General features: G+C 28.5%; 4 protein-coding genes across 10 annotated transcripts in view; 2 read left to right on the forward strand and 2 right to left on the reverse strand.

The window, feature by feature from the left end:
• LOC112692040 (high affinity cAMP-specific 3',5'-cyclic phosphodiesterase 7A-like) overlaps positions 1-341 on the reverse strand; it is a 139,375-nt gene extending 139,034 nt beyond the window's left edge. Inside the window, exon 1 of one of the 2 annotated variants that reach the window (XM_025566547.1) lies at positions 246-341. The gene's annotated coding sequence lies outside the window, so the exon portion shown is untranslated. Of the gene's footprint in view, positions 1-40 lie in introns of both variants that reach the window. The other variant, XM_025566546.1, reaches the window with a different exon arrangement.
• Positions 342-518: 177 nt separating this feature from the next.
• On the forward strand, positions 519-3,076 carry LOC112692043 (SOSS complex subunit B homolog). The gene is made up of 2 exons (XM_025566557.1): positions 519-802; positions 2,289-3,076. The coding sequence occupies exon 2, from the start codon at positions 2,392-2,394 to the stop codon at positions 2,923-2,925; it is 534 nt and encodes a 177-aa protein (XP_025422342.1). The 5' UTR covers positions 519-802; positions 2,289-2,391; the 3' UTR covers positions 2,926-3,076.
• A 1,440-nt stretch (positions 3,077-4,516) lies between these two features.
• Positions 4,517-25,385, reverse strand: LOC112692041 (JNK-interacting protein 1). Of its 5 annotated transcripts, none has more exons than XM_025566549.1 (9): positions 24,819-25,385; positions 9,546-9,919; positions 7,218-7,346; positions 7,091-7,155; positions 6,087-6,254; positions 5,830-6,006; positions 5,473-5,753; positions 5,010-5,197; positions 4,517-4,941 (listed from the first exon to the last, which is right to left on the reverse strand). In XM_025566549.1, exons 1-9 carry the CDS (start codon positions 25,242-25,244, stop codon positions 4,869-4,871), a joined length of 1,881 nt encoding a protein of 626 aa, XP_025422334.1. In that variant the 5' UTR covers positions 25,245-25,385; the 3' UTR covers positions 4,517-4,868. The 5 variants fall into 5 exon arrangements, with proteins under 5 accessions (XP_025422334.1, XP_025422335.1, XP_025422336.1 ...); XM_025566550.1 differs by having other exon boundaries at positions 4,518-4,941; positions 6,087-6,251; XM_025566551.1 differs by having other exon boundaries at positions 4,518-4,941; positions 5,010-5,194.
• LOC112692042 (actin-related protein 6-like) lies at positions 10,328-14,491 on the forward strand. Of its 2 annotated transcripts, XM_025566555.1 has the most exons (6): positions 10,328-10,426; positions 10,516-10,633; positions 10,807-10,999; positions 11,060-11,475; positions 11,534-11,799; positions 11,859-12,155. In XM_025566555.1, exons 1-6 carry the CDS (start codon positions 10,350-10,352, stop codon positions 11,983-11,985), a joined length of 1,197 nt encoding a protein of 398 aa, XP_025422340.1. In that variant the 5' UTR covers positions 10,328-10,349; the 3' UTR covers positions 11,986-12,155. The 2 variants fall into 2 exon arrangements, with proteins under 2 accessions (XP_025422340.1, XP_025422341.1); XM_025566556.1 differs by lacking the exons at positions 10,516-10,633; positions 10,807-10,999; positions 11,060-11,475; positions 11,534-11,799; positions 11,859-12,155 and adding an exon at positions 13,485-14,491.
• Positions 25,386-27,101: the final 1,716 nt, after the last annotated feature.

A 27,101-nucleotide genomic window follows, 5' to 3' on the forward strand; every position in this document is an offset into this window, starting at 1 on the left:
ATGAAAACTGAACAGGTGCTATTTGAATCGTAAGACATACCTTGTAAATAAATTAAGTGTAAAAAGGGTATCTTCAATTGGATTACATTAATAATAAATCAATATTTTTGGTTTAATCTTCACGATCGCCAGTGAACTATGATAACGATTATTCTTGTTGTTATTCGGTTAATTATTACAAAATCCATCAACGATATTCGTGAGATTTTTTAATGTTATTAAAAAATAACAAGTAAAAAACTCACTCCGTTAAAATGCCAGATTCGAACCCAGACAACGTTCGGATAATAATTTTGCTTACTACTTAAATAATAATAATAATAATAATAATAATAACAATAATAACAACAGAACACAGCATTACATAGGTAAATTTTAAATGTTATTTACAATAATGATAATAAAACAATATATAATACCAGATATCGTACTGGACCGCTATCACCTCGGTATTCGCAGGAGGATAAGTTGGCCCCGCGGGAATTACGTATCCAGTGCATCAAGCACACTGTTCGTCGTTATCAAACCAACGTCTTATCTGCAGAGGTGGTGGCTTGCTGAGTGTTGTTTGAATAAAAAAATGAGGTTTGATTTGTTACCCATTTATTTGTTTCGTCCGATTTTGTTTCCGTTTTCCCGTAACTACTGAACGTTCGGACCTCGCTGGTGAATTGTAAAAATTCCAACGACACCGATATGGTCACCAACTGACTTCGCAAGTCTGACGCAGTGACGATTTCCGGACGTCCGACTCTCAAATAATGTTTCCCGGGTGCACGAGTCCCTTGAATTTCACTGGCTGGTAAGTGAACGATCTCGATAATGTTTAAATATAACATACTGTTTCATGATACCGTTATTGTGTAACCTATGAGTTTTCGTTAAATGGTGCTAAAATCTTAACACTACACAATTTGTGTATTGAATAATCAACTAAATAATTATTAGTAGATAAGGGAAAAATTGATTTACCCTCTTGTAATTTAAATTAAAATGATATTATTTTAAACGTTATTGTGAGTATTGGCAAATACTGACGTCTCTACAAGGCTTACATTCCTGAAACCAATTTCTACTGAAAGTACCATCAAAAGTATTTTTTGATAAACTGTAATAAACAAATAAGTCTCTAAAAAAAAAAAAAATATATATATATATAACATATTTTTGCTTACAATCATAGGTCATAGTCTTATAAATGTGTTTTTTGTTGTATTATAAATGGAAAAAAAAAACAATTATTCTAGGTAGTCATTCATCATGTTCTGTATTAATATTAAAATAATTTATAAGAACAAATACTCTATGTATATAATAACAACAAATTCTGTACTATATCAATAATTTACACCTACCTATTTATCATATATATATATATATATATATATATATATATATATATATATATATATATTTCAAAATTTAGTATCATTTGGATAGACATTGAAGTACTTATGTTATCTTATTTTAAACTTCTTTTTTTCTTTTTCATAATTAAATATGAAATAAAGGACTGAAGTTTTTATCTTGTATTTATTATGAACTAAACAAACTTAGAAACATATTAAAACTTCATAATTTATTTTTATTAAAGAATTATATAGTTGAATGTTTATACTGAAATCTCTATTAGGTCAAGGGTATAAAAAGTTTAAACTTATAGTTTTAATATTAATACATTTTAAATGTTATGTGATAAAAGTATTATTGAAAAATAAGTCTGTGATTTCAAACAAATCAATTTAATATATTAATTTCATTTGATGTTATTTTATATAGCTATATTAATTATTGATCTAATTTATTAGATATTGTGTGTTAATTACTGCTTTGAAAAAAAAATTAATTATATATAGCAAATTATAATATGATTTGCAATGTTTAAAAATGTATTCATTATTATTAACAGTTATCAGTTTATTCTCTATTGGCTATATGTTATTGATGTATTATAATAATATTTATGTCTATGGACAAATAAAATTCTCTTTTACCAGGGCACCTTATATTCTTCTGTAACTACACCTTTATTGAACATTGCTCAAATGAGTATAACAACTTACCAATTTATAAATAATACATATTTATGTTTTTTCATTAAACATATTTTTACTTAATTAAGTTAAAAATTCAATAGTTATTATTCAACTTTTTATTTAATAGTTATATATATTTTACCATTTTTTATATATTTATGTGGTGAAGTGTTTATATATATATATATACTGTTGGACTATACTTTTAATTTTTTAATTTAATTTATATTATTTTGGTTTTAATTGTTTCAGACACAATATACCTAATAAGAAATTAGGTTCTAACTTACTTATAGTATAAAAGTAACTCAATTATAAAAATAATTAGTTATAATTTTAAAATACCCTTTAAAAAATGATGGGTATCAACAAACCAAAGCCTATTAATCCAGATACTCCATTAACGCTTATAAAAGATGTCCAAAACAATATGAACAATATAACTGTTATGTGCATAGTATTAGAAGTGAATCCTGCTGTCCCGCTCAAAGACAATCATGAAGTTCGTACAGTTAAAGTTGCAGATAGTTCAGCTTGCATCAATTTTTCTGTCTGGGATGAACCTGGTTCATTTTTATACCCAGGGGATATAATAAGAGTTCACAGAGCTTACGCAATTTACTTCAGAAACTGCCTTACTCTTTATGTTGGTAAAAATGGAGAAATTGAAAAAATTGGTGATTTTATTATGACTTTTAATGAATCTGTTAATATGAGTGAAGTAAACTTAAATGCACCTCCACCACTTCCACCTCCAGGAGCAAATGGAAATACACTTGGTAATGTGAGACGAACTGGAATGGGAAAACAGAATGTAAAACCAAACGCATTCAAAGGTAACAATGGAAAAAATGGACCTAGAAGTCAAATGAGGCCAGAAAGAAAATAACATAATACTGATTGAAATGGTTATACTATTGTATTTTGAGTTGGTGAAAAAATTCTGTGATAATAACTCATTTTTGACCCTATTTTAATATTCAAGTTTTATATTAAGGTATAATTAACTATGTACACCATCGTTTTTTAAAAAGAAAAATGAAAATAATATATATATATATATATCTATATATAGATTTGTATGTGTATTTATTTATTTCCTATTGATAATAATTTTATTATCAAACTATTTTTATGTATGAAAATAAGTTTATGGCATCTAATGTATTCTATAATTTCAATAGTATAGATTTTAATGTTATTAAACACTATGCATAGCTACCTACATTTAACTTTAATTTAAATTAATTCCATTTCAATGCCACTTATTAATTCTATTAAATATTTGTGTGAATTTTATTAAATTAGCATATTATTAAAATATGAACTCCAATACATTAAGTAAAATTGGTACTAGAACACAATATGTATTATATCCAATACCAGTTCTAATAGGATACACAGTGCTGGTTTTCTATCATACTGACACCATTTTATAAACAAAAAATTTTAGTCCTAACTGAATTTTACTGAAATATTTTTTATTATTTTATTTATTATATAAGTACCCTTAAACAGCCAACTTGGAGCAAAAATATTATGTTAATTCTACCTCCATAACGGTATTTTATAAATTAATTAATGTAATACAAATATTCTGTAGTTATCTTAACAATATTTAAAATCACTTTGGTAGTATTGCAGCATCAAATTATAAACACAATTCTGAAAACTTACTCCAATACTCATTGAATGAAACGTTTTACATACAAAATATGTTCAGATGTGTGTTAAATTTACTATTCTATATTATAAATTATTATAATCCAGCATATATTTAAGTAAATCACGTTTTACTTATTTAGTCTAACTTGGGCCACTGTTATTCAACCATGGTTCAAGTTTTACCTTAGATAAATTTAAACAAATTTATTTCGTTAAAACAAAACTAATTTTGTACAATTTAGTTTAAATACTACCTATAATTATATTTTTAATGGTGTAGAGATAGGTAAATGTCGGATATTATTTATTACCTGACAAGAATTTTATTATTCTTTTTTCATTTTTTAATGTTATTTACAAATTATCAGTTTATTTAATTGGTTAACAAGAATACTTTTATTTTTTTGTGTATGTCAACTCTCCAAGTACAAAATATATTTGATAAATTCAGAAAATTGTCTAATATTTTTTAAAAATTTAAAATAATTTCCCTAATTCGTTTAAGTAAAAGATAAAATAAATTTTTCATAATAAAAACATGAATGCCCCATGTTATCGAAATTTAATACAACATGGGGCAAGTAGAAAAATAAAAAAAATCTTAGATGGAATAATTTGTTTGGTTCAAATGCAACATAAATCAATGAATCAAACCTTAACTAAAAAAAAAAAAATATTACATCGAAAATACGTTAAAAATTACGTTATTAATTAACCGTAAAGTTATTTATAATAGAATTTCAAAACTGTCAAAAATTCGACCGTTTGACAATACATAATTTATATTCAAATAAAATATAATATTTTTAAACCATATTGTAGTTATAATATAAATATTCTTATTACTGTAATAAGAATTTGTTAAAACTGCGAGGACTACTAATAAGTGCAGACGTATTTGAGAACATTTCAAAGGAGTACAAAATATAATACTGATCTAACTTTTAATGAATAATCCATTATTGATATTATTATTAATTAGTTATTTAGTATAATATATCACAAGTTAAATTTATTTTTGCTAAATGCTGCTGCATTATTCCTCAGTATTAAAATTGAGAAAATTAATTTATATCGTTCGTTCGGAAACTGTAATCTTCATACAATTCGGTCCACCTACATCGCAATACCAACCAGTAACACACCGATTAAGATATTTTCTTCCATTCACTCGATGTATATATCTTCTACTGGATATGCGGTTTCTATATATTTCTGATAGAATCTTTGAAAAGCACGTCTAGAAAACGAATAGGGTGTTTATTTTTATAATTTTGGAACTAATAAAATAAGAGAAAAATCCTTTACCCAATTGCTTCCGCCACTGGTCTTGAAGATTCGTTGGCTTTAAACACATGACACGCAAATCTTTGGCACGTCGGATGTTTGGTAACAAAACCCAGGTATCGGTTGTCTTCCGGGTAGAACGCACAAAACGATACGTTTTTTAAAGAATAAAAATAATCTTGACACGGTGTACTTGAATTTCTAGTCTGCTAAATTGAAAATATGTATATTATGTTTAACATATTTTTTAAGTCTTTATTAATGAGTAACCATTAAGGCAAGGGGCTTCTGTAATTCATATAATATTAAATTAAAAGACTGCAAGATTAATCAGTCGATTTACGAATTTTCTTCAATCATTAAAACTAATTATTAAAATAAAAATTAGTAATTAATTTTCAAAATGACTACGAACTATTAGATGCTTTAATTTCAAAAGAAGATCGTTCACATGGGTTTCATTTTAATACAGTTCACTACTCACCATCGTAGAAGATTTGGCACGATCGACCATTCGAAGTCCTTGGTCTGATACCTCTAGAATACATGATTGTGGTTTGCAATTAGGCCGCTCGGTCATCTTGCGTATAGCTTGACACAACACAGTATTGCCTTTGTGCCATATGGTTTCTACCGAACCCATGTATCCCAGCAGAAATCGTTCCCGTTTCACCTTAGGTGTCACGGAGTCGAATTCCGTGTACTCTACGTCTACCGCGTACGCGGAAGGAAATACTCCTTGGGTTCCGGTGCGAAGGTTTACGCCTGAAAACCCGTTAATATACATAAATTTGCGAATTTTAAGGTGTCAGTCAGAATTCTCGTCATGAATACTATGTACCTTCACACCAACAGTCTTCTGCTTCTTTTTGCACGTAAATTGGATCACCAACGTCTACTTCCATCTCGTCTCGATGTCGAGGTACAAACTTATACAATCCTCTGTGCGTTGCTTCTAAGAGTTCTAGTTGAGATAGCGGAAGACCTGAGGAACACGAAGATGCCGGAGTTGGGGTATCTATGAGTACAAATAAGACCAATTGAATCGATAAGTTTACGTTAGGAAATTAAGCGTTTTTTCTTTGAACACTAAGTTACCGATTTGTTGTGGTGAACCAGATTTGGCACTTTCCGGTGAATGGACTAATGATATACCAGAATCTGGAGACCGGCATTCGGAATCTCGAATGTAGGACACAAACGATTTCCTTCTGTCTGGCGAAAATACTTCTCCTAATTCATCAGCTAAGCTTAACGTTGAACCTGCTTCGCATGTTTTAAAAATACTCGTTTGTAACTAAATATATTTATCATAACTTTATCAAAAATGAAATACCTATTTTATTTATTTTTAAGTGGTTTATCTAAAATTCTAAAATAAGTTAAAAGGTTCATAATAATTTAATTATTTTAACTAGTTTTGAGTTAGTTTAAAGTAACCATGAATTAATTCGACAATGAAGATTTCTTCTTCTTCGTCTAGCTCTTAATACTATATAAGAGTATTTAGCGCCAACACTAAATCCCTCCATTTTTCTCGGTTCTGAGCTAATTCTCTCCAATCATGAGCACTCGTTCAAGCAAGGTTTCCATCCACTACATCCAACCCTATTTTTATCGGTCACCCTCAAGGCCTTTTTCCCAGAGATTCCACTCCAGAAATACTCGTCCTCAATTCTTGGCCACGTGTACCCTAACCTAACCATTAATGAAAAACTTGATTTATTTAAGAAATTATAAAATTGTTTGTGAACAATGCATGTAAAAAATATGTTCTAATAAAAAATTAATGAAGTACAACTGAGGGTTTATCCTTCGTAACTTCACTCGTCAAACAGAAAACTGATGTTGGTCGTTTAGAAAATGCAAATATTTCAAACCTTGTGTGAAGTTACTATCATTATTTTTTTTAACTAGGTATATTAAACTAAATAGGTATTAGCTAAATTTAATTTCCTATTGACTCGTTAACATGAAAACGTTTGAAAATTATTTATGCCTATTAAAATTAGCTCACAGACTAAAATAATAATAATTATCCATGGCTATATTATAAATATATTTGGTTCAATATTAATATAAAAATTAAATAAATATTTTACTTCTATTTTTTGGTAACTCCGGCAATTTTCTCCTTCGTTTTTCATGTCGCAAACGCACAGTTTGACTGAAATACATATTAATATTAAGCCTCTATAATATATATTTTTGTTTAAATTAGTATCCTACTTGTTCTTTGGTTCAATTTGATCTTCATTTGATGTGGAAAACACATTAAAAGTATTATTAGTGTCAACATTCTTATTGACAATAGCTTCAGATGATGATTCTTCGTCTGATAACACATCATGAACTAAACTAAAATGGTTAACATAGTTCTATATTAAAACTTTTGGAGAAATTTAATTTTTTTTTGCATAATAATTAAAATTAAATGTATTATTAATTAAAATACATCATTATGTATAAAAGTTATCTAAGTATTATTATTAAATAATTATATAAAAAAGAAAACCACATAGAAATAGTAAAGTAGAAACATTTTGTCATGGCGTAATTTCTGAAAAAATAATGTATCCTTTATATATACATCTACCCGATAAAAGTACCAAATAAAGTTACTATAAAATTTAAAATTTATGTTTCACAATATTGTCGTGGTAAATGTATTATTATATTTCTAAAATAATTTATATGAATAAACTTTTAAATAGCAATAAAACAAAAATGTCTGTTGTAATATTTTAGAAGTTTGAAATTATTGTTTACCAAAACAAATAAAACACATGCTTTTACTACATATAATTATCAACATAGGTACATCTGTAATATAAAAAAACAACAATAGAAATTAAAAGTCCTTTTGTAAATATATTATATAGTTTATTAGCATTTTTATAGTTTTTTAGTTTTTTGGGAGAGTAAGGGAGGACATGTTTGATATTAATGTATTGCCATGCGTGTTTAAATTTTGGTGAAAACGTTTATACATTATTTTGGCTAGTTCAATAGTAGTTATTATTTTTAAGTCGTTGTGCAAGGTAGAGTTTGAAACGTACCAAGGGGGCTTTGGTTACTAATCTTAGCGCAATTGATTGAAAATGCCTATCCCTAAAATTAATACTTATTATTTGTCGTATTGACTCACGTGTCGCGCGTTTCACTGACCAAATGTGTATACTATCTTCGTGAGTGTAATTATGGTAACTAAAGTAATTTATATTCACCATGGGTAACATAGTACAGAAGATAAAAATTAACAATAATTTGTTAAGTATGTGTTTATCTAAACATTTTATAAAAAGCAAACATTTGGTCTAGTGACCAATATGGCCTGTAAATTATTATCCACTATGATTTACTCTATTTCCAAAAAATATCGTGTACAAAACACCGTTAATTTTTAATTTAATAAGATGCTACTAGCTACCTCTCCTAGTTTTTCCTACTTATACTACTGCATGACCTATTTTCTCTAGTTACTCACCCTGGGTTTATAGGGCGGTAATATTTTTATCATTCATAGTTAAATGCCTGTAATTAAACAGTAGGGATAGGATAGAATCTTAGGTTACGACTTTAGAACATAAACTTTAGAATCTAGGGCAAACCATTAAAATTAGGGCCTCCTATATCTTGATGTGTTTTTTTTATTTTTTGTTCTTTATACATCTCTGTATGATTTCCATTGTTCAGCTGTGATTTTACTTAACGATATTAACGAAACTTATCAATTAATATATATAATAAAATTAATAGCTGCTATATTATTAAACACGGCGCTATTATATAAACGTGCTTATGATCGAAGATTATCCCTTGAACAGGGCCGTATTCAGTGCAGGACAAGTGGGCATGGGCCAGGGGCGCAAATTTCAACAATACTTATGTAATATTTTTCACGAAATATGAAAAAAATGTAGTTAAAACAATTTCATTTGATAATGTCATTGATGAATTCGCCTCTATAAAAACAAGAAAAGTACCATTGTTATATTGTATTAAATAAATTTAAAATCATCTAATACAATTGTAAAATAAAAACATTTGAAGAAAATTACATGTTTTTATAATGTATTGAATGTTTATATTTTAAAATAATGCAAATAGTTATTAAAGTTTATTAGTAATTATTACCTTTCATACTATGTTTTTATACATGCTTTATATATCTCAAATAATTTTTTGTAAAAAAAATGTAAATTTCCCATTGGGGGGGGGATATTATATTATTATATTATATTGGGCAAATACAGTGATTCGCCTGGAGCGCCACCAGACCGCAATACGGCCCTGCTCTTGAAAGCGCATTTTTTATAGATACTACTCAGGAGTTTGAGATAGTGGGGCGTATTTAGACCTGAATATAGGGAGAATGATCTTAAATTTACAAACCGAATGACCTGAATAAGTGGTGTCAGAAAAAATTTAATCTTCCCAAATATTTCGGGGAAAGTACGATTCTACCCTGGGGTGGTTTGTCTTAGCTGTTCATAGGCGTGTAGGTAGTCTATTGTATATGTCAATAATGTTATTACTACGGTTTCGCGTACTTACGTATATGTCTGTGCGGACGCCCTCAGATGTTGGGGTAAGGATTCGAATATTTGTCGGAACTCTTCGAACTCGTAATCGGCCATGACGTGGTGTACGCGGCGAGCATACGATAAATGTCTGCTCGCGGTGTCGCGCGTTGGCCGATTGTCCGATTTTTCGCCGTTTATTCCAAACGCGGCATCATTACCTTCAACACCCTCGAAGATACTCGTGAACAGGCAGCGCGCTCGATCACACACATTGCACACGCGCGCGCGAGTATGGTCGTCCCGTATATTATTGATTATTATTACTTCCACCCCACGGTCGTATCCCCATGTCGCATCCGCCACCATAAAGTTAGGCCCGCTCGGCCGTAGGCACTTGCACAGAACCTGCAGCAATAATAACAATACTATCAACCATTGTTACAAGTATGTAATACGAAAAACGTTTTGCTCACGCATTTCGTTTCGTGTGGATTTTATCCCCCGCGAAACAGCCGAAACGTCCGGTATTCGCTGTGCGATAGATACCCCTCACCGAACATTGCGCTTTGGGAACCAACTGTTACGTATAGCGCTTGTAATGTTGAAAACCCCTGTACCGTTATCTCGCGTCCACCAAACGTTTGATAAGCGTAGATAACCGATAACGCGCCCGTTCGTATCACTCGTCTTAACGTCTCGCACACCATAATAATTTACTACTTGCGGATTTGTAATCGCCCAACGTATCTTGTCGGCTCTTATGATTTTACTTTTCCGGTGTTTATTCCGTTTCTGCGTCTATTTCATCATCCGTTGAACGAATCCTTCAGAAAAAATGGCTGCCAAAAGTTATATTCTGGACAACGGAGCTTACACTGCCAAAGTCGGCCACACGGACGACGAAACACCTAAGTAAGCTGCCCACTCCCCCCCCCCCAACGGGGACAGATCGCAACGCGCGAGCGTTCGACAACGGTTCAAGTATACTATATATTTTTCAGAATTATACCCAATTACATTATGAAAGCAAAAAGTGAACGGCGAAGGACTTTTATTGGCGATCAGCTATCTGAATGCAGGGATAAGTCTGGATTGTACTTTATGTTGGGCTATCAAAAAGTATAGTTCTTGAACAAAAAACTTATTTTTCTATAAACTGTTGTTGTATATACTGTTTTTTCAAAGTTGATACTTTTTCATTAAGTTTTACTACATTCGTATACTATTTCTATCATTAATATTACACAATATTAGATATCTCATTTTAAGATTCACTTTTACTGTACTTTTAGGGTTATCTATTAAATTGGGATATTCAAAAAACAGTATGGGATTATATATTTAGTAAAGATTGTTGCAAAGCCAACTTTTCTGAAATGCCACTTATTGTGACTGAACCATACTTCAATTTTAGTACAATTCAAGAAGGAATGACTGAAATTTTTTTTGAAGAATACGAATTTCAAGCTTTATTGCGTACCAATGGTAAATTACCTTAATTCATTAAGTAAAACACATTTTTGTTTAACATTTGAATTTCTTTAGCTGGAAATCTATCTTGCTACCATTACCATCATAATAATCCATCAACTAAGTGTTGTTTAGTCGTTGAGTCTGGCTACAGTTTTACACATATTGTACCATATATCTTACAAAAGAAGTACAAACCTGGGATGTTGCGCATTAATATTGGTGGTAAAATTCTTACTAATCACTTGAAAGAAGTAATTTCATACAGACAGTTGCACGTTATGGAAGAAACATATGTTATGAACCAATGCAAGGAAGATTTGTGTTTTGTATCAACTGATTTTGATCAAGACCATAAAATTGCAAAAATGAAATGGCCAAAAAACACTATTGTCAAGGATTATATTTTACCTGATTATACAACTGTAAATAGGGGACTTATAAGGACACTAGATGAGACTTCTAATAGTAGGACTGTTGATAAAGACCAGGCATGTAAACTTTATAATTAATTTTTATCATTTTATTTAATATCATTTATATTATTAGCAAGTCTTGCGATTGAACAATGAACGTTTCATGATACCAGAAATATTATTTCACCCGAGTGATATTGGAATACAACAAATGGGCATACCTGAAGCAATTGTTTTTAGTATCAATTTATGTCCTAAAGAAACTAGACCTCATCTATTCAACAATATCATTGTTACTGGTGGTAATGGGTGTTTTCCTGGTATGCAAGAGCGTCTTACCAAAGAAGTCAGAGCTCTTGCTCCTGACGAGTTTGATGTATCAGTTACTGTTCCTAAAAAGTAATTTAAATAATAAATGTATAAAAAAAAAATTATTTAATGATTCAATTCACTTTTAGTCCTGTTACATATGCTTGGAGTGGAGGAAATCTACTCAGTAAAGATCAAGAGTTTAATTCGCTTGTGGTAACTAAAGAAGAATACGATGAAGAAGGATTTTCTGCATGTCACCGATTTGATATCTAAAGTGTATTGAATAAGACTGATAAATTGTACTAGTAATTGTTGGATATAAATTATTTTGATTTCCATTGAACATATATTTATAATATAATAACTGAGGTTTATGAAAATCTTAGATTATTCATCATATTATTTTTCTTATGAATCTTAGTACTAAGCAAGTAAATCACATTTGTAACCTATGACTGAATCAAATGTAATATACTATTTTCAAGCTCTTTGAAATATACTCTGTAATTTTTTTGTAATAATCATTTATTTTTAAATGTTTTAATAATTTAACTAATTTTTTTGTAAAAATTATGATTAAAAAAATAATTTTAATGCTATCTTATAGTTTGTTCATTTTTTAATGTATATGTGAATATATATACAGATATTATTTCTTTAAATAAAAATTATGTTTGTATAAAATTAACTTTATTTAATATCATAAAGTATAATTATTACTATTAAATTAGTATTTTATTTTGTTTTCACATTTCACATCATATTATTCTATAATCATCAAATCAGCTAATTTGATTATTAGAAAAATATTAAAATATATTTATATAAATTATAATAATTAATAGTTATTGACTTGAATCTTATATCTTGCTACCCAATATTAAGGCTCGTTCTCACGAGTCAAGTTTAGTTGAAAGATTATAGTTAATCAACAAAAGTTTGACCCAGTCAACCTTTTATATTCAAGTAATTAGTTGTCTGCCAATTGCTTTCATGTTAAGACTTGTGTTGACACGTCTGAACTATAAGTAATTTAAATAAAATAACTTTAAGCATTATAGTAGATTCAATTAAAACTTCTGTTCGTTTTCAACCACTGTTACTCGTGCATATGTATTTCAATGTTTTAATTTTTTTAATTTCACACAACTGCTTTCGACATCATTCTCAACTGAACTATAAGTTAAATAAGTATTATAAATCTATGAAAATGAATTGAAGAACATAAACTGATTAAAATCATATTTTATTTGTTGATCAACTATAATCATTCAACTAAACTTGACTCTTGAGAATGCATCTTCATAAATTGGTTTTATAATATTCTAAATAAGTAATTATATATTTTTGTTAACTGGTTAATATTGATTTTATTTTAATTAACAATATTTCTGATAAAAATCACAATTTTATCATACATTTATTTTATTAAAGTTTTCTAGAATATAATTAACCGTATCACGTCTAGGAAAGTACTTTATAACTATAGGTATTCCCATTTTTACGTCCCAGACAAAGATGGATGGATAGAGTAGACAAGGACTTAGAACTTGGAATTGAAAACGGAGTTAAATTGGCTAAGGAAAGAGATCAGTGGAGGCGAGTGGTTGTTGCAGTAATGGGCCTAAATGACTTGTAAAATGTCATAGATAGATAGATAGATAGATAGATAGGTATTCCCACTCTTTTATGATACTGATGTTAATTAATTCATTAATTTTAAAGTAAATACTATTTGAAATATGTATTTTATAAAATAAATGTTGTTTCAGAAACATCAGTATGGAACCCAAACAATCTAGACCTCCATTTTCTTGGACTTTAAGACCAGTTTTGCCGGAGAATATAACAACTAATAGTATTGATACTGTTAATGTATTTGTGGACACTATTACTGATCGGAAATTAATCAGTAATATAATAAAAAGAGTTCAATTAATATATCCAAACAGTCTGACTCATCTAAAGCTAGTTAAAAACCAAACAATCATATTAATGTTAGCCAATAACATGAGTCCAGATCAATGTATAAATACTCTACAAGTTATGAAATTTGACTTCTCTGGTCTATCAGGTCAGCCAAAGGTTGTAGCAGTACCTAAGTCAATTCCTAGAACTTGTAATCAAAATGAACAAGCTCAGAAGCTATGGCCTTGCAAATTTCATCCAGATAAACGATTAGAGTCAATATTGTCAGGAAAAATGTTCAATCTATTACAATTAGCGACTATTGAAAGACACATGAAGATGGCGTTGGAGTGTACCAAAAGGAGTAACAGTGGAGTAGGTGCAGTTATGGTTGATCCAATAAATGATTTAATCATAGCACAGAGTGAAGATTTCAGAATCAAACATCCAATAAAGCATGCAGTAATGTGTGTAATAGATGAGGTAGCCAAGACTCAAGGAGGTGGAGCGTGGAACTCTGAAACCACATCCAGAATATCAAAAATCTCTTCTGCTGACAAAACTGGGCCTTACTTATGCACTGGATATGATTTGTACGTAACAAGAGAACCTTGTGTAATGTGTGCGATGGCTTTGGTACATAGCAGAGTGAAAAGAGTGTTCTTTGGATGTAAATCTATCAATGGATCTGGTGGTTTGGCTGGAAAGGTTAGAATACATCATCTCAAAAATATAAACCATCATTTTGAAGTTTATACTGGTGTTTTGGAAGAAGAATGTAAATTAGCAGCACTGGCTTGTCTTACTAATTGAAATGTCATTTTAAAATGTACTTAATCTAACTTCATAGGTATTTTAATATTTTGCTAGACTTGAATATTATTATATTATATTACATAATAGTGTTATATTACAAATTGCTCAATATTTTTTTAACTTAATTTAATATAAATTCATTAGTTTTTTATTATTTGTTTAAAATAATGATTAATTCTTATATTATAAAAATTATTTTAGTATTATTTAGTAAGTAATAAATAGAAAATACTAAAATAATTGATTTATCAATTGGATAGATATATTTTTTCTTTATTAGGTATATGAAAATGTATAAATTAGTTACTTTCAGAAATAGTCAATAATTAACAAAAATATAAGAAAATAAATTACTGTACAAAAAATTGTTTTCATACTTTTACTTTTGTTAAATAATAAAAATAATATCATAAGTATTAAAAAAAAACACTGCATATAAAATATTGACAACTGTAATATTGTCTTGCACTCTACTTTAAAAATATGTAAAAAAAATTTAATCTGATAAATAATTATATTGCATTGTGATTATTATTTACATATTTAATTTAACAAGTCTAATGAAATATATATTGAATGATAAATTTATTAAAATAATTACTATTTCAATAAAAACATGTTATGAAACTCAAACTAAATAATATATAAAGAAAAGATACATTGTACAAAATAATATATTTTAACTTAACCAACATTAAATATAGGATCGTTTAATTCATGTTAAAAAGAAATACATAAATACTGTTAAAAAAATTCAGAATATTAGTGGTATATAAAAATCTGTTATTTAAGAATACAAATACATAAGCTGATACATTTAGATTATACAATAATCATCTCATAATGATTGATTATGTAATAAATAAATTACTTGAATTTTGTAGATTGTCAGAATTCAACTCAAATGGATTTTCATCGCTGCTATTGGACTCACTGTCATCAGTGCAAGTAGTATTATTTGCTACAGTAGTAAAATTTTGAAATGATCCCGGACAACACTTTTTGATAACCAACTTCAAAACATTTTTTTTACATACAAAAAATATGAAAATAAACACTCCTTGCAATGCATTTCCCACATCTGTGATGACCCACACATAACTTGGAAAATAATCCTCCAATAACCAAGATAAAATTTCTGCCAACCAATTGAGACCCATCACGATAAATAAATTAAAATACAACGTTACCCTGAAACATTTCATGTCGTATAATTATTTAGACAAAGTACCTAATATAATACATAGTTTACTTTTAATTTAGCTAGGTAAGTACTATATATATTTTCTAATTGTGGTTGTATTTAATTAATTACGTAATCCATTTCCTTTCTATACTATTGAATGAAATCTTAAATTGATAACTTTTAACAAACCTTCAAAAGTGGTTTAGTTTATTGATTTTCATTAGATATACGCACCTCTGCTTTTGACGATTCTTATTTATATTATAATTAGGGTTTCTAAAAAACATTTCATTTAATGAACGTCCAGCCATCAACATTGAAATATGAATGAACATTGCCGAGTTGCATATCAATAGAATCATAATCGGTCCATAGAAATATAACATGAGAGCCGAACTCGCTTTAACATGAACAATCAAATATTCTAATTAATTAAATAATATTTTACTTTACATTTAGTTTTATAATTTAATTTTATAAATTTAAACTGAAAGCAATCAAATAAGTAATTACGTATCGAGAAAATAAATCGCAAAAAAAAAGAACGATACTCTTAGGTCGATTGAGATACAGGGAAGGCTGAATGGAATAGCTATATTGGTCTTGTAAACTTGTTACTAATCATAAGTGGATATTAGGGGGGGATTAAGCCCCTCCTTGAACGTAATCAAACCAAACCAGACGTTAAAATAAATTGGATATTTAATATTTATAATTTTTATTTTATTTTGTTGGTATAATCTGGAATATTTACGGACTATCGTTATTGAGGAAAACCATATATTGTAGGTAATAAAGGAAATAAAGGAATAGATTTATACAATTAAGAAAAAAAAAAAAACAATAGCTATTCAATATTTTGTATTTTTATATTCCAATTACCTATATATATTTGGTACCTCAACTAGAATAAAGTAGAAGTAGTTAGTAGGTTACTAACTAGTAGGTACTAACTAGTTAGCCACTAGTTAGTAGGTTGGAGCGCCTAAAAATGACTGTTAACGCTAATGGATAAAACAAAAATGTTAAGACCCCTCCCATGGATATGACCAAATATTCTTCTATGTTACTAATATACAACTACTTACAAAAAAACGATTCCGAGTGAAAAGGCCGAGTGTATCAGTTTATAGAGATGTTTTATACAGTAATAAAACCACATTTTTTTTATATGATAGATTGAACTTTTAATTTTTCACTTCCAAAAAAAAAGGCATTTCAAATTTAGTGATATCAAAGATTTCAAATTTCTATAAACAGCAATAATTTCATTAAAATCTTTCAAATTACGTCAACATTTCATTTTAAAATACTTATAAGACTATATTGCTACATTCCAGTAATTTTTTTTTTTAAGCTCTGAAAATCTTATGAAAAATGTATTAAATTATCAAAACTTAAATATCCAAATGAGAGTCTTATATATGTAGTGGATTCTCTTCATTTTTATCGTTTCGTCAAAATTTAATATTTAAACACCTACAAATTTTTTCTAAATTACAAGTGTTTTTTTTTTTTTTTTTAAAGCTTCTACAAGCCAATGTCATGTGTTTTGTCAAACAAAAATTATTTTATCGACATAATACAAAAAAAATCTAAGAAAGTAATTTTAAATATCCACAACTCAAAAAATTCTTTTGAAAATTATACCATCTATAGAAAACGATAATAAAAGCACTCAGTAACAATTATCTCCGATTACTTTATCTTGAGTTACGATATAAACAAAAATGATATTTGTCGAAAACCGCTATGTCCTATATTTTATTGTTTTTTTAATACTTTTCGTTTGTATTTCACAATTTTTTTAAGAAAATGAATTGTTAGAAAATTCGTAAAATTACCCTCTCTCCATAAAGTATTAACTAGAGCCCATGTTATATATTCTACTTCTTATTTAGCGATGATTGGAACAATCTTTCTAGCAGAAATCAGTCATAAAAAAACACATTTTATGGTAAAACCAATACATTGTTTCGCTCAGAATCTATAAAACTAGTAACAGTTTTAAATCATAGGTAACAAGTGTTCTGTTTTGACATTCCCTTAAATTTTACAAAAATATCAAATTTACAAATGACTTCATCATAGCAGTTAAACAAACATTAATGATTTGTTCAGTGGGGCGTCGTTCATAACCGCACACTTTTAAAAAAAGGTCGCCGTTCAAAACCGTACACTTTTATATCTTAACCCCATATATTTTCGCCAAATTAAACCGTTCAATACCGCACAATTTTATAAATACGTAATTTATCAATTACGTATATATTTGTCTAAAATAACAAGAGTGTACCTCGAGACCGAGCGGGGTCACTCGATCGTTGCGCTCGCTCGGACAGTTAAAAACGAAAATATCCCCCGATTTGCTATGCAATATCACCCCAAGTTGGTCTCAAGACAAAAAAAAGATTATAAATGGGACTCATATGAAACTGGCAATGTGAACTGTATATGCAAAGTGTGCAGAGATAAAGGAATTGTTAACCAAATGTGTGCGGTTTTGAACTACCAACCTTTCAAATTTCCCTTTTTAACAATAGAATAAATATGTGCGGTATTGAACGATGTAAAATGTGGGGATATGAAAGGTAAGTATGCGGTTTTGATGCCCGCTGATTCGGTGGAATGGCGAAAAAGGCGAGCTCTAGTTACAAAGATGTTCGTGGGTATGATGCCTAAATTTGGTAATTGGAGTTTTGAACCAAACCTGATATTTAGTCAATCATTGACACCATGACAAATAATTTCACGTCAAAATTATTTATAGCATTGAAATATTTATAGAAAATGTATCGAGACCTTACTCATACAGACTAAAATATTGAGCAATTTTACTACGTTTTATTTTTTTTATTTAAACACCTTTTCTGAACTTGATATATAAATATATATGTAGGCAACGCTCGATTAGACAGCACGTAACACTTACTACTAAACCAGCAACTTGTTTCACCAATTCCTGGGTAAAAGAATAACGAGCCCTTAAATTTAAATTGCATGAAATATGTAACGATTGAAATCAAACACGTACATCCCCATGCAAAAATGCAATAAATCATAAACTTTTTAGATTGATTTTCTCTTAAATATATTTTGATTGATCCAGAACCACTGAAAACAAATAATCATTATGTTTAGTCACTTTAAAATATTACATTCTTGTCAAATCAACACAGGAAAAATAAGCTAATCGATAACATCTTAAATGAATATAACATTGAGAAAAAATATTACCGATTTTAAATTTTGACGGCGCGAAAATCAAACGGCGTCTATTGATTGGTTGATTTCGAGAAAAGATGTCCATAATATGCTCAACATAATAAAATAGTGAGAAAAAAAATAATTTGCATTCGGCGTAAACAACACCAAAATGTAAAAAATCCAAAGAAAATAAATTTTAAATCAGTCGATTCAAAAAAAAAAAAAAAATCGTTTCAATGATAAAATCGCTCTGGTAGAATTGATTTTAAAATCGATAAAATCGACTACAAAGAATTAATTTTTTTTAAAAAAAGTATTAATTTTCGTTTTCAATTTATATGACCTAATTAATTTTAATACGCTCATAAAATGTATAGTAATTTATCAAAAACATTGTACCTCATAGCCAATTGGCATTATTTGAGGAAAAATAATAAGTAGATACTATACAAATTGTTTGCATTCATTATGAGAAGTTGTATAAAAAAGACTTATATTATGTTGAATTTTGATACTCAATGTAACCTACCCATACGAATTATTATTAAAATATTGTGTTAAATAGAATATGATTTAACAATTGGAAAGTAAAAATTTTAATTTTATATCGTAAATAAATTATATTTTTAAATTCTGTTTTATTTTTAATGATTAATTAACTCAATAAAAGTTTTAGCAATACAGTTATCAAAATCATTTATTATTTTTCATACATATTTATTTATTTTATTCACCTGAAATTAATCCATAAATCGAAACACATAACGCTTAACCAGGAAAAACTTGCTAAAAAGGAGAATTGAACGATAAAGCCTGAAATAAAATAAAAATATAGTTGATTATATTACTTATTTTAGGTTAGTAAAAGTTTTTAATTATAGTTATGAATAATTACATTGGAATAGTATTTATCCTGAGAAAATATCAGTATGATAATATCTGAATTTATATAATATTAAATATCTTATTAGGTAACAGAAGTTTAAATTTATCACATAATAGAGTATTTTTTAAGTGTTTGTTCTAAAACTGTTGGTCTTCGAATATAGTTTTAAATAAATTATATTCATAAGCACAACTAGGGGCTAAGCCCCCAAGAATGCCCAAAGCCCCCTCCAAAATAAATTAGGCAATTGTTTTATAGAATTAAATAAATAACTCGTCTATACTTTTATTTTCAGAAGAAAAAGATTCAAATTTCAGGAAAAAAAATTATTGATTTTTTATTTATTATTTGTTTTATGTTCTGTGTCGGGCGATTTGTATTTGGTTAATAAGACCAAGGCTGGGCATTAACGAGTTAAAAAGTTAAAGTTAAGTTAAAAAGTTAAGTTACTTTTAACTAAATTATTTAACGAGTTACTTTTATTTTCAAAAGTAACTTCCAGCTTAACGAGTTTCTTTTTTTTTTTAAACAACTTCTAACTTATCGAGTTAATTTATTAATTTGTCCTAATATAAATTTCATATATTTAAAATTATATTTAGTACTTACTAAGTACCTACTGTAATTAATACAATTACATATGTTTATTGAAAATAGTTAGACTTCCATTATATTGTGTTATTTGTTAAGCTTTGATAAAAATGTATGATAATATATTGTACATAAAAAAAGAAAATTAACTTATTTTTAACTAAGTTAAGTTACTTTTTTTTCAAATTAACTTTTAACTTTTAACGAGTTAAATAAATAAGAAAACTAAATTTTAACTTTAAACTTAACTTACATCTTTCTGTATTAACTTAACTTAACGAGTTAAAATAATTAGTTAACTTGCCCAGCCTTGAATAAGACAATTTAATTTATTAACCAACCACGGTATCCGTGCAACTAATTTATTTTGTGTTACTAGAATTGATGTAAAATTATCATTAATATAAAGCCGGCAACAAACGGGCGTTATTTTACGATTTCTACGATATTCACGATAAATACTAGTATATTTACTTATTTCATTAAACATGTATTATTTATTTCATTATTATGTTTCAACTAGACAACATCATGTCAAATGAAAATATTATTTTGTTTTTGGGTTACCATATTTTTATAAAAAAAATAAAAAAAAATATTTGTAATACTGTAGTACATTAGATACTAAACACTAAATAACCTATAATATGCAATGTTTCGTTGTATTTAATTGGTTATGATAAACTAAGTTAAAAACAATTTAATTATAATTTATACTAGATTAGTAAATATTATGAATAAATTAATATTTATATTTGTACCTATATATATCTCAACATTTTAAAAAAACCAAAGTGTTTAGTATTTTTAACTACAAAATAACTTGCATATTTTCGCAATTTCAGAAATTTTTGGACTTTAAAACCTTATAAAAAATTGTGCTTATTTATTTTTATTAAATGTGTATATATAAGACCAACTTATGTGGAACCAAGAAACCACTATTAAAGTTTATGATTTAAGCATTATTTCAACTAGTAATCGTATAGTATAATAATTTATATAGACATAATAATAAAGTATACAATAAAGGACTACTTATTTATTTTTATTTTTATTATAAATAGTGTAGTTTACATACTTATCAATTTTTGGTCCTTATATTTTAGATGTTCAAGCCCTTATTTTATCAAACCAAACACTTCCCTCTAAGCTTTTATTGCGGTCAGAAAACTTATCTAACGTCTTGTCTCATAAAATAGGTCTATTTTCAATAAGCGAAATTAAAAGCTCTACGTATCTATAGTTCTGTGTCTAACTGACTATTATATACTACATCAACTTCAGATGTCAAATTTGATATGTCGATTTCAGATTCTTTATCTGACGATATCTTGATTGTTAATACTTGATAATGACGAATGAACGAATATTTAAAATAAAATACTAATCGATCACGCGTTTTATTACTGCGTATGTGTTCTCCACCCATTAGTATAATATATTTCGACTGGGATTTCTCATCGCGCAGCAAGTTTCTGAAATGTCGCGCGTTAATTTTACAACACTCGTATGTTGTGCTCTTTTAAATTTAATGTATTTTAACAAATCGCAAATATACGGCGCGTTAAAATAAAACCCGTGTGTTGCCACTTTTCATAAATTACTAGAGGAGACTTAGCCCCTCCCCTTCTAAACATTTAGCCATAGTTGTGCCACTGATTGTATTTAATTTTTTACTAGTATTGAAAAAACAAAGGAGAAAAATGTAAAATAACTTTGTTAGAGTCGAATTATTAGAATTTTCAATTTACCAATTATATGAATTGTCTCATATGAATCATTTTTACAGATTTAATCATAAACATAAAGTTTATTTTCCAATAAAAAAAAATGTAAAGTAAAATCAATTAATTCTATTACTTTAAATTTAAAAAGTGTAAAATTAGACACTAAATTACCGAGACTATTATTGTGAACGTGATAAAAAATATGTAATTTTTCAAAAATATTAGTAATAAAAGTTAATTAATTCTTCAATGTTATCATTAAGATTTTTTATTAACATTAAATAATAAGAATAATCAAGTTTTAATGATTTACTTACAAAATAAAATGCAAATATCTTTTTTGATTGAGTATGGGTTGGTTAATTGAACCGTTATTAAACTGGCGTAGGCCACTAAAAGCGATGCTACGTAACACATCAGACATTTTCCATGCAAATTCCGTAACTTCTTGATGAGTGCGTAAACGATAAATGTCATAAATAAAAATGGCATGGATAGTATCAATCCAGTCAAATACAATAAACGTATGTTGTCGTTCATAAATTCATTTTGGAAATTTTCTGTATTTTGCTCACTGCAGACGATGGCTATCAATTGAGAGTCATCTTCGGAGAATTGCTCTAAGCAAAATTGACCCGGTGAAACTATGAGAGACCCCATCTCGATTAGCAATGATCCGTTTTCAGATACTTGAAAAGAATCATTATCTCCAAGAATGAATGGATTTATTATGTATTTAATAGCGTTTTCACTACACTGCAATATTTTATGTACTAAAACAGATTCTTTTGCCTTGAATGATTCAACTGCCCCGTTTTGGGTTACTAATTTTGGTACCTAAATCATAAAATACTTTTACTCCTAAAATAACAATTATGAAAGTATGAGAAGAAAATAATATTGTCAATGTAAGAAAGCCGTATTTAAAGAGTGTAAACAAATAACCAGGGAAGAAATGGATATAATAATAATAATAATAATAATAATCGGTATAATGATTTTGTATTATTAAAATTATTTTTAAGTTTGATATATATATTATAATAACACGTACAGAAATTTAGCCATATAATTAATTAGCTCGGATGATTTTAATTTTTAATATATTTGCACAAAATAAGAAAATGGCACCAATTTACCATATCGACCAATCCGCAAGTATTTGATCTACTGATATCTAAAGATATATTGATTATTGATTATTTATACGAGTACATTATATATGTTACGGTTAATATCCAAAATATAGCTTAAGTGCACACTATTCGGATAGTGTGCACATTATCCATAATAGATAAATAAGTAAACACTTAACATTTAGAATCATGGTTTCGTATATTAACAGACTATTTTTTAATTATTGGGTGTCTGCCACTTATTATGTCATTGATTGTTTTAAAATTAATATAGCCTGGAATTTTTTTCTATAACAGCATACATTTTTTTTTCACAACATCTCTTATTGGTTTGCTTACGAGTTTTAATTTTTGAATCGCTGATTTGACAATTTGCATACTATAATTTAAGGATATATTTTTTTGTTTGCCTAATTTTGTAATTGTATGTGCAATAAAACTAAACTTCACTGAAATAAAAATTAAATTATTTTTAAATATTTCATCAAAATCTCAGAGCCTATTTCATTGTTAATATTGTCTATGTTTTTCATGATGTGTTTAACTTACATTTTCATGCCCCAGTATCAAACAGTTAAAAATGTGTGATTCTTTTAATATGAAACTTACATTTTTGACTAATGATGATGAAAAATTTATTATTGAAAATGAAAAACAGGTACATCACAGGAAAGCTGAAAAAGACAGAGAAGGTATGAAATTTGATGATACAGAAGCCAAACTAAACAATAATATTACATGCATTTCATTTTATTTAATGAAGACGTTAGCAACTCCCATCGTTTCCACTGGAAATATGTTATTACAACAAACAGTTATGGACTTATTGTCTTGGTATTCATGATCTTGACATTGATAATTGAATATAATACATATAACTGGTATAACTGATCATAATAATTATAATTAATAATAATCATTATAATTATTATAATAATACATTAATTATTATTAATAATTATTTATATAATAATAAATTATTTTTATAATTATTATATAATAATAAACAATTTTTCGATAACAAGACAACGGGAACCGACTTATACCGCTCTCTGTATAACATTTTGGGGTAAAGAGTTTGTACAACTGAGTTTATATTTCACTAATAATTTAGCTTCTAAAAAATCACAAAATAATATTATATTATGTTCTATAAATTGGGCCAATCCACAAAAGTTATAATTTTGGTAATCAATATTTTCTAAAATAAAAAGTGATCCAACCCACATTTTAACTTAAATAACTTAAAAATTATGATGCTTCTATATATATATATATATACATATTGAAGAGGCATTAATTAATTTACAAGTATGTGACTGCATTAGTTTCATTTAAGTTGATCCTTAAAAAAAAAAAAAATAAAAAAAAATTTTATTACATAATTTTATTTTTGATGGTTTGGCCGATATGGTTTTACATGCCTTATTTATCTGCGGATTTAATAAAGATTTATTTTATAATGAAAATCCCGATGGAAATTTTGATGTAGTTTTCGTAAATAAAATTTACAACGTTGATCGTTGCAATTATTAATATAAAATTTCAAATTTTCTATTTTTACGTCCTCCCTTCTTGTTACGGCCTTGAGCGCATGTACCAGCGACCGACCTTTAAACGATCGTTGTTAAAACGTACGAGCTCACCATAAATGATCGGATCGATTCGTTGTCGTCGGGTACCGGACACGACAGGTTCTTCAAGTAGCCTCGATCACAGCACTTGAGCACGCAGGGCTTTAACGTGCACGTGCACAGTTCGTAACCAGAACCGTTCACCGCGAACCGGAACTGCGACGCGTCATACACCCGTTCGGGATTGCCGATCCGCAGCATGCCGTCCACCAGCCGAGCTTCATCGGTCACTGGTTCGGAAATGCTCATGGGACAAGCGTGGTCAACGGCCGTTTCCGACAAGGTTGACAGCAGCAACACCAGCAGTATCACCACCGATAACGACCGGCACGGACATATAATGGCGTAGCAAGGGTATGGCAGATTGTGCCTATGCCAGGTTCGCGAATTGCAAAGAGGCACCAAATTATGCGAAAGTCGCATTTTTATAAAGGACATTTAAATAAAAAATTTCATATAAAGAAATTATCGATGAATTTGCTAGTCATAGAGCGAGAATTGCAGATTTTCAAAGTTTAAAATTAACACTGTAATAACTTATAAGTATAAATTGTATACTTACAAATACTAGTAAAATTAAAGGTTAAAAAAAATATCGTGTCATCGAATTTTAATTATTTCAAAAACGTTTTTTTCTAAGTTTATCAGGGTAGCTAGCGAGTCTTCCTACGCCACTGCGAACATATGATACTATACGCTACGGCGAGTGTTGCATACGTGAGAACGGGAACGGACTGGGACGACGGCACTTTTCTAACGATCGAGTTCACTGACTGCCGTTACCCGCTGAGAATAACCGAAACCTCGAACGCGCGTACACGCCGATGTGAACGTTACGCGTAGTTCGTGGTGGGGAGTGATCATGTTCGGTGGGGAACGAAGTTCTCCTGGTCGCAGTGGTCATACGGCTTGGCACGAATTGCATACGGAGTAAAGATGGAAAGTATAGTTAATTTCTGTGAATAGTTCATTAGTTCACAGATCATTCAAGTAAATAGTTCAAATGAATTATTCTTAAGTTCAAGTAATTCACTAAATTTATTGATCATACTGATATTGTTTGGCAATGAACTATTCGTTTTTTCACTATTAGTACAGCAGTACACAGTTCAGTAGTAGTTCACACTACATATGGGCAATTAAGCATTTGTTATCTAATTATAAACAACTGTTTACCATTTACAGGATTTCGAACAACGAACCACAGAGAATTTTTAAAAAAGTTCACGAACTATTTCATTTATACTATGCTACCAATTTTTTCGAACTGTGAACTGTTAAGTTACAGGTACTGAAACAGTTCAGAATAGTTCATCAAAGTGAATAGTTCAAATGAACTATTCGTTCACGAACTTAACATCTCAATTACGGAGAACACAAAATAAAAACCTTGAATTTTCGTACATAACAACAAGCATACCGTAAAACAAACATACATTTAATGTACTACAGAATCAAATATTATGCGAGCTAGAGATGTAAAGTTCGTGAATGAATAGTAGTGAATGAACTATTCGCTTTGGTGAACTATTCTGACCTGTTCCAGTATCTATAATCTAACAGTTCACAGTTCAAAAAATTTATTGATAGCATTGTGTATTATAAACTGTAATACAGTTCGTGAACTTTATATCATGTCTTTATTATTTACCATTAAATCTTTTAAGTTTGTTGTTCAAAATCCCAAAACAGCTGTTAGCATTACAGTAACTGTTCATGAAAATAATTTTGTTAGATATTACTAGGGCTCGGATGTTTATGAAATTGCATATTTTTTCTATTTATCCATTTTAATACACATTTAATTCATGTTCTATTGAATCAAATAATACTATTTTTATTTTGCATATTTTTCCTTATTTAATGGTTTTGTTTTTTTAATTGCATAATTTGGGATTTTAAAAATAAAAATGCATATTTCATATTTATAATTTATATTTTTTATTTTTAAATTAATTAATTATACTATTAATTCCACAATTTGTATATATAAGTTTTATAGGACGTGGTAACTAAAATTTACCACGCATTCAAGGGGGACTGGGTACCGAGGGGCTCGGGGGGAGTCTAGTGGACCTATTATTATTTTGCATTTTAAGTTATAAATATTTTTATTTAACTGTGCTCAATCCGTCCAAATTCGGATATTCTAACGGTAAATAATTGGTGTTTTACCAGTATATTTTAATATTACATTTTGTATACGGGTAATTAATATGACACTGTCGAGGGCTCATGGGGCGATCACCCCTTTGCTTCTCTGGTCAGACTACCCCGGTATGCATTGACGTAAAA

This window comes from Sipha flava, unplaced genomic scaffold, assembly GCF_003268045.1.
Source record: "Sipha flava isolate LNK unplaced genomic scaffold, YSA_version1 69_pilon_pilon, whole genome shotgun sequence".
NCBI classification, from domain to species: Eukaryota; Metazoa; Arthropoda; class Insecta; order Hemiptera; family Aphididae; genus Sipha; species Sipha flava.

Bases quoted from the DNA above. Each gene is read 5' to 3' on its own strand.
- LOC112692043 (XM_025566557.1), top strand. From the start codon at position 2,392: ATGATGGGTATCAACAAACCAAAGCCTATTAATCCAGATACTCCATTA.
- LOC112692042 (XM_025566555.1), top strand. From the start codon at position 10,350: ATGGCTGCCAAAAGTTATATTCTGGACAACGGAGCTTACACTGCCAAA. The intron at 10,634-10,806 runs GTATAGTTCTTG...CTGTACTTTTAG, and splicing joins TTATGTTGGGCTATCAAAAA to GGTTATCTATTAAATTGGGA. The intron at 11,000-11,059 runs GTAAATTACCTT...GAATTTCTTTAG, and splicing joins AGCTTTATTGCGTACCAATG to CTGGAAATCTATCTTGCTAC.
- LOC112692041 (XM_025566549.1), bottom strand. From the start codon at position 25,244: ATGTCCTTTATAAAAATGCGACTTTCGCATAATTTGGTGCCTCTTTGC. The intron at 9,920-24,818 runs GTGAGCTCGTAC...TTATTGCTGCAG, and splicing joins AATCGATCCGATCATTTATG to GTTCTGTGCAAGTGCCTACG. The intron at 5,754-5,829 runs GTACATAGTATT...ACGGGTTTTCAG, and splicing joins AGAAGACTGTTGGTGTGAAG to GCGTAAACCTTCGCACCGGA.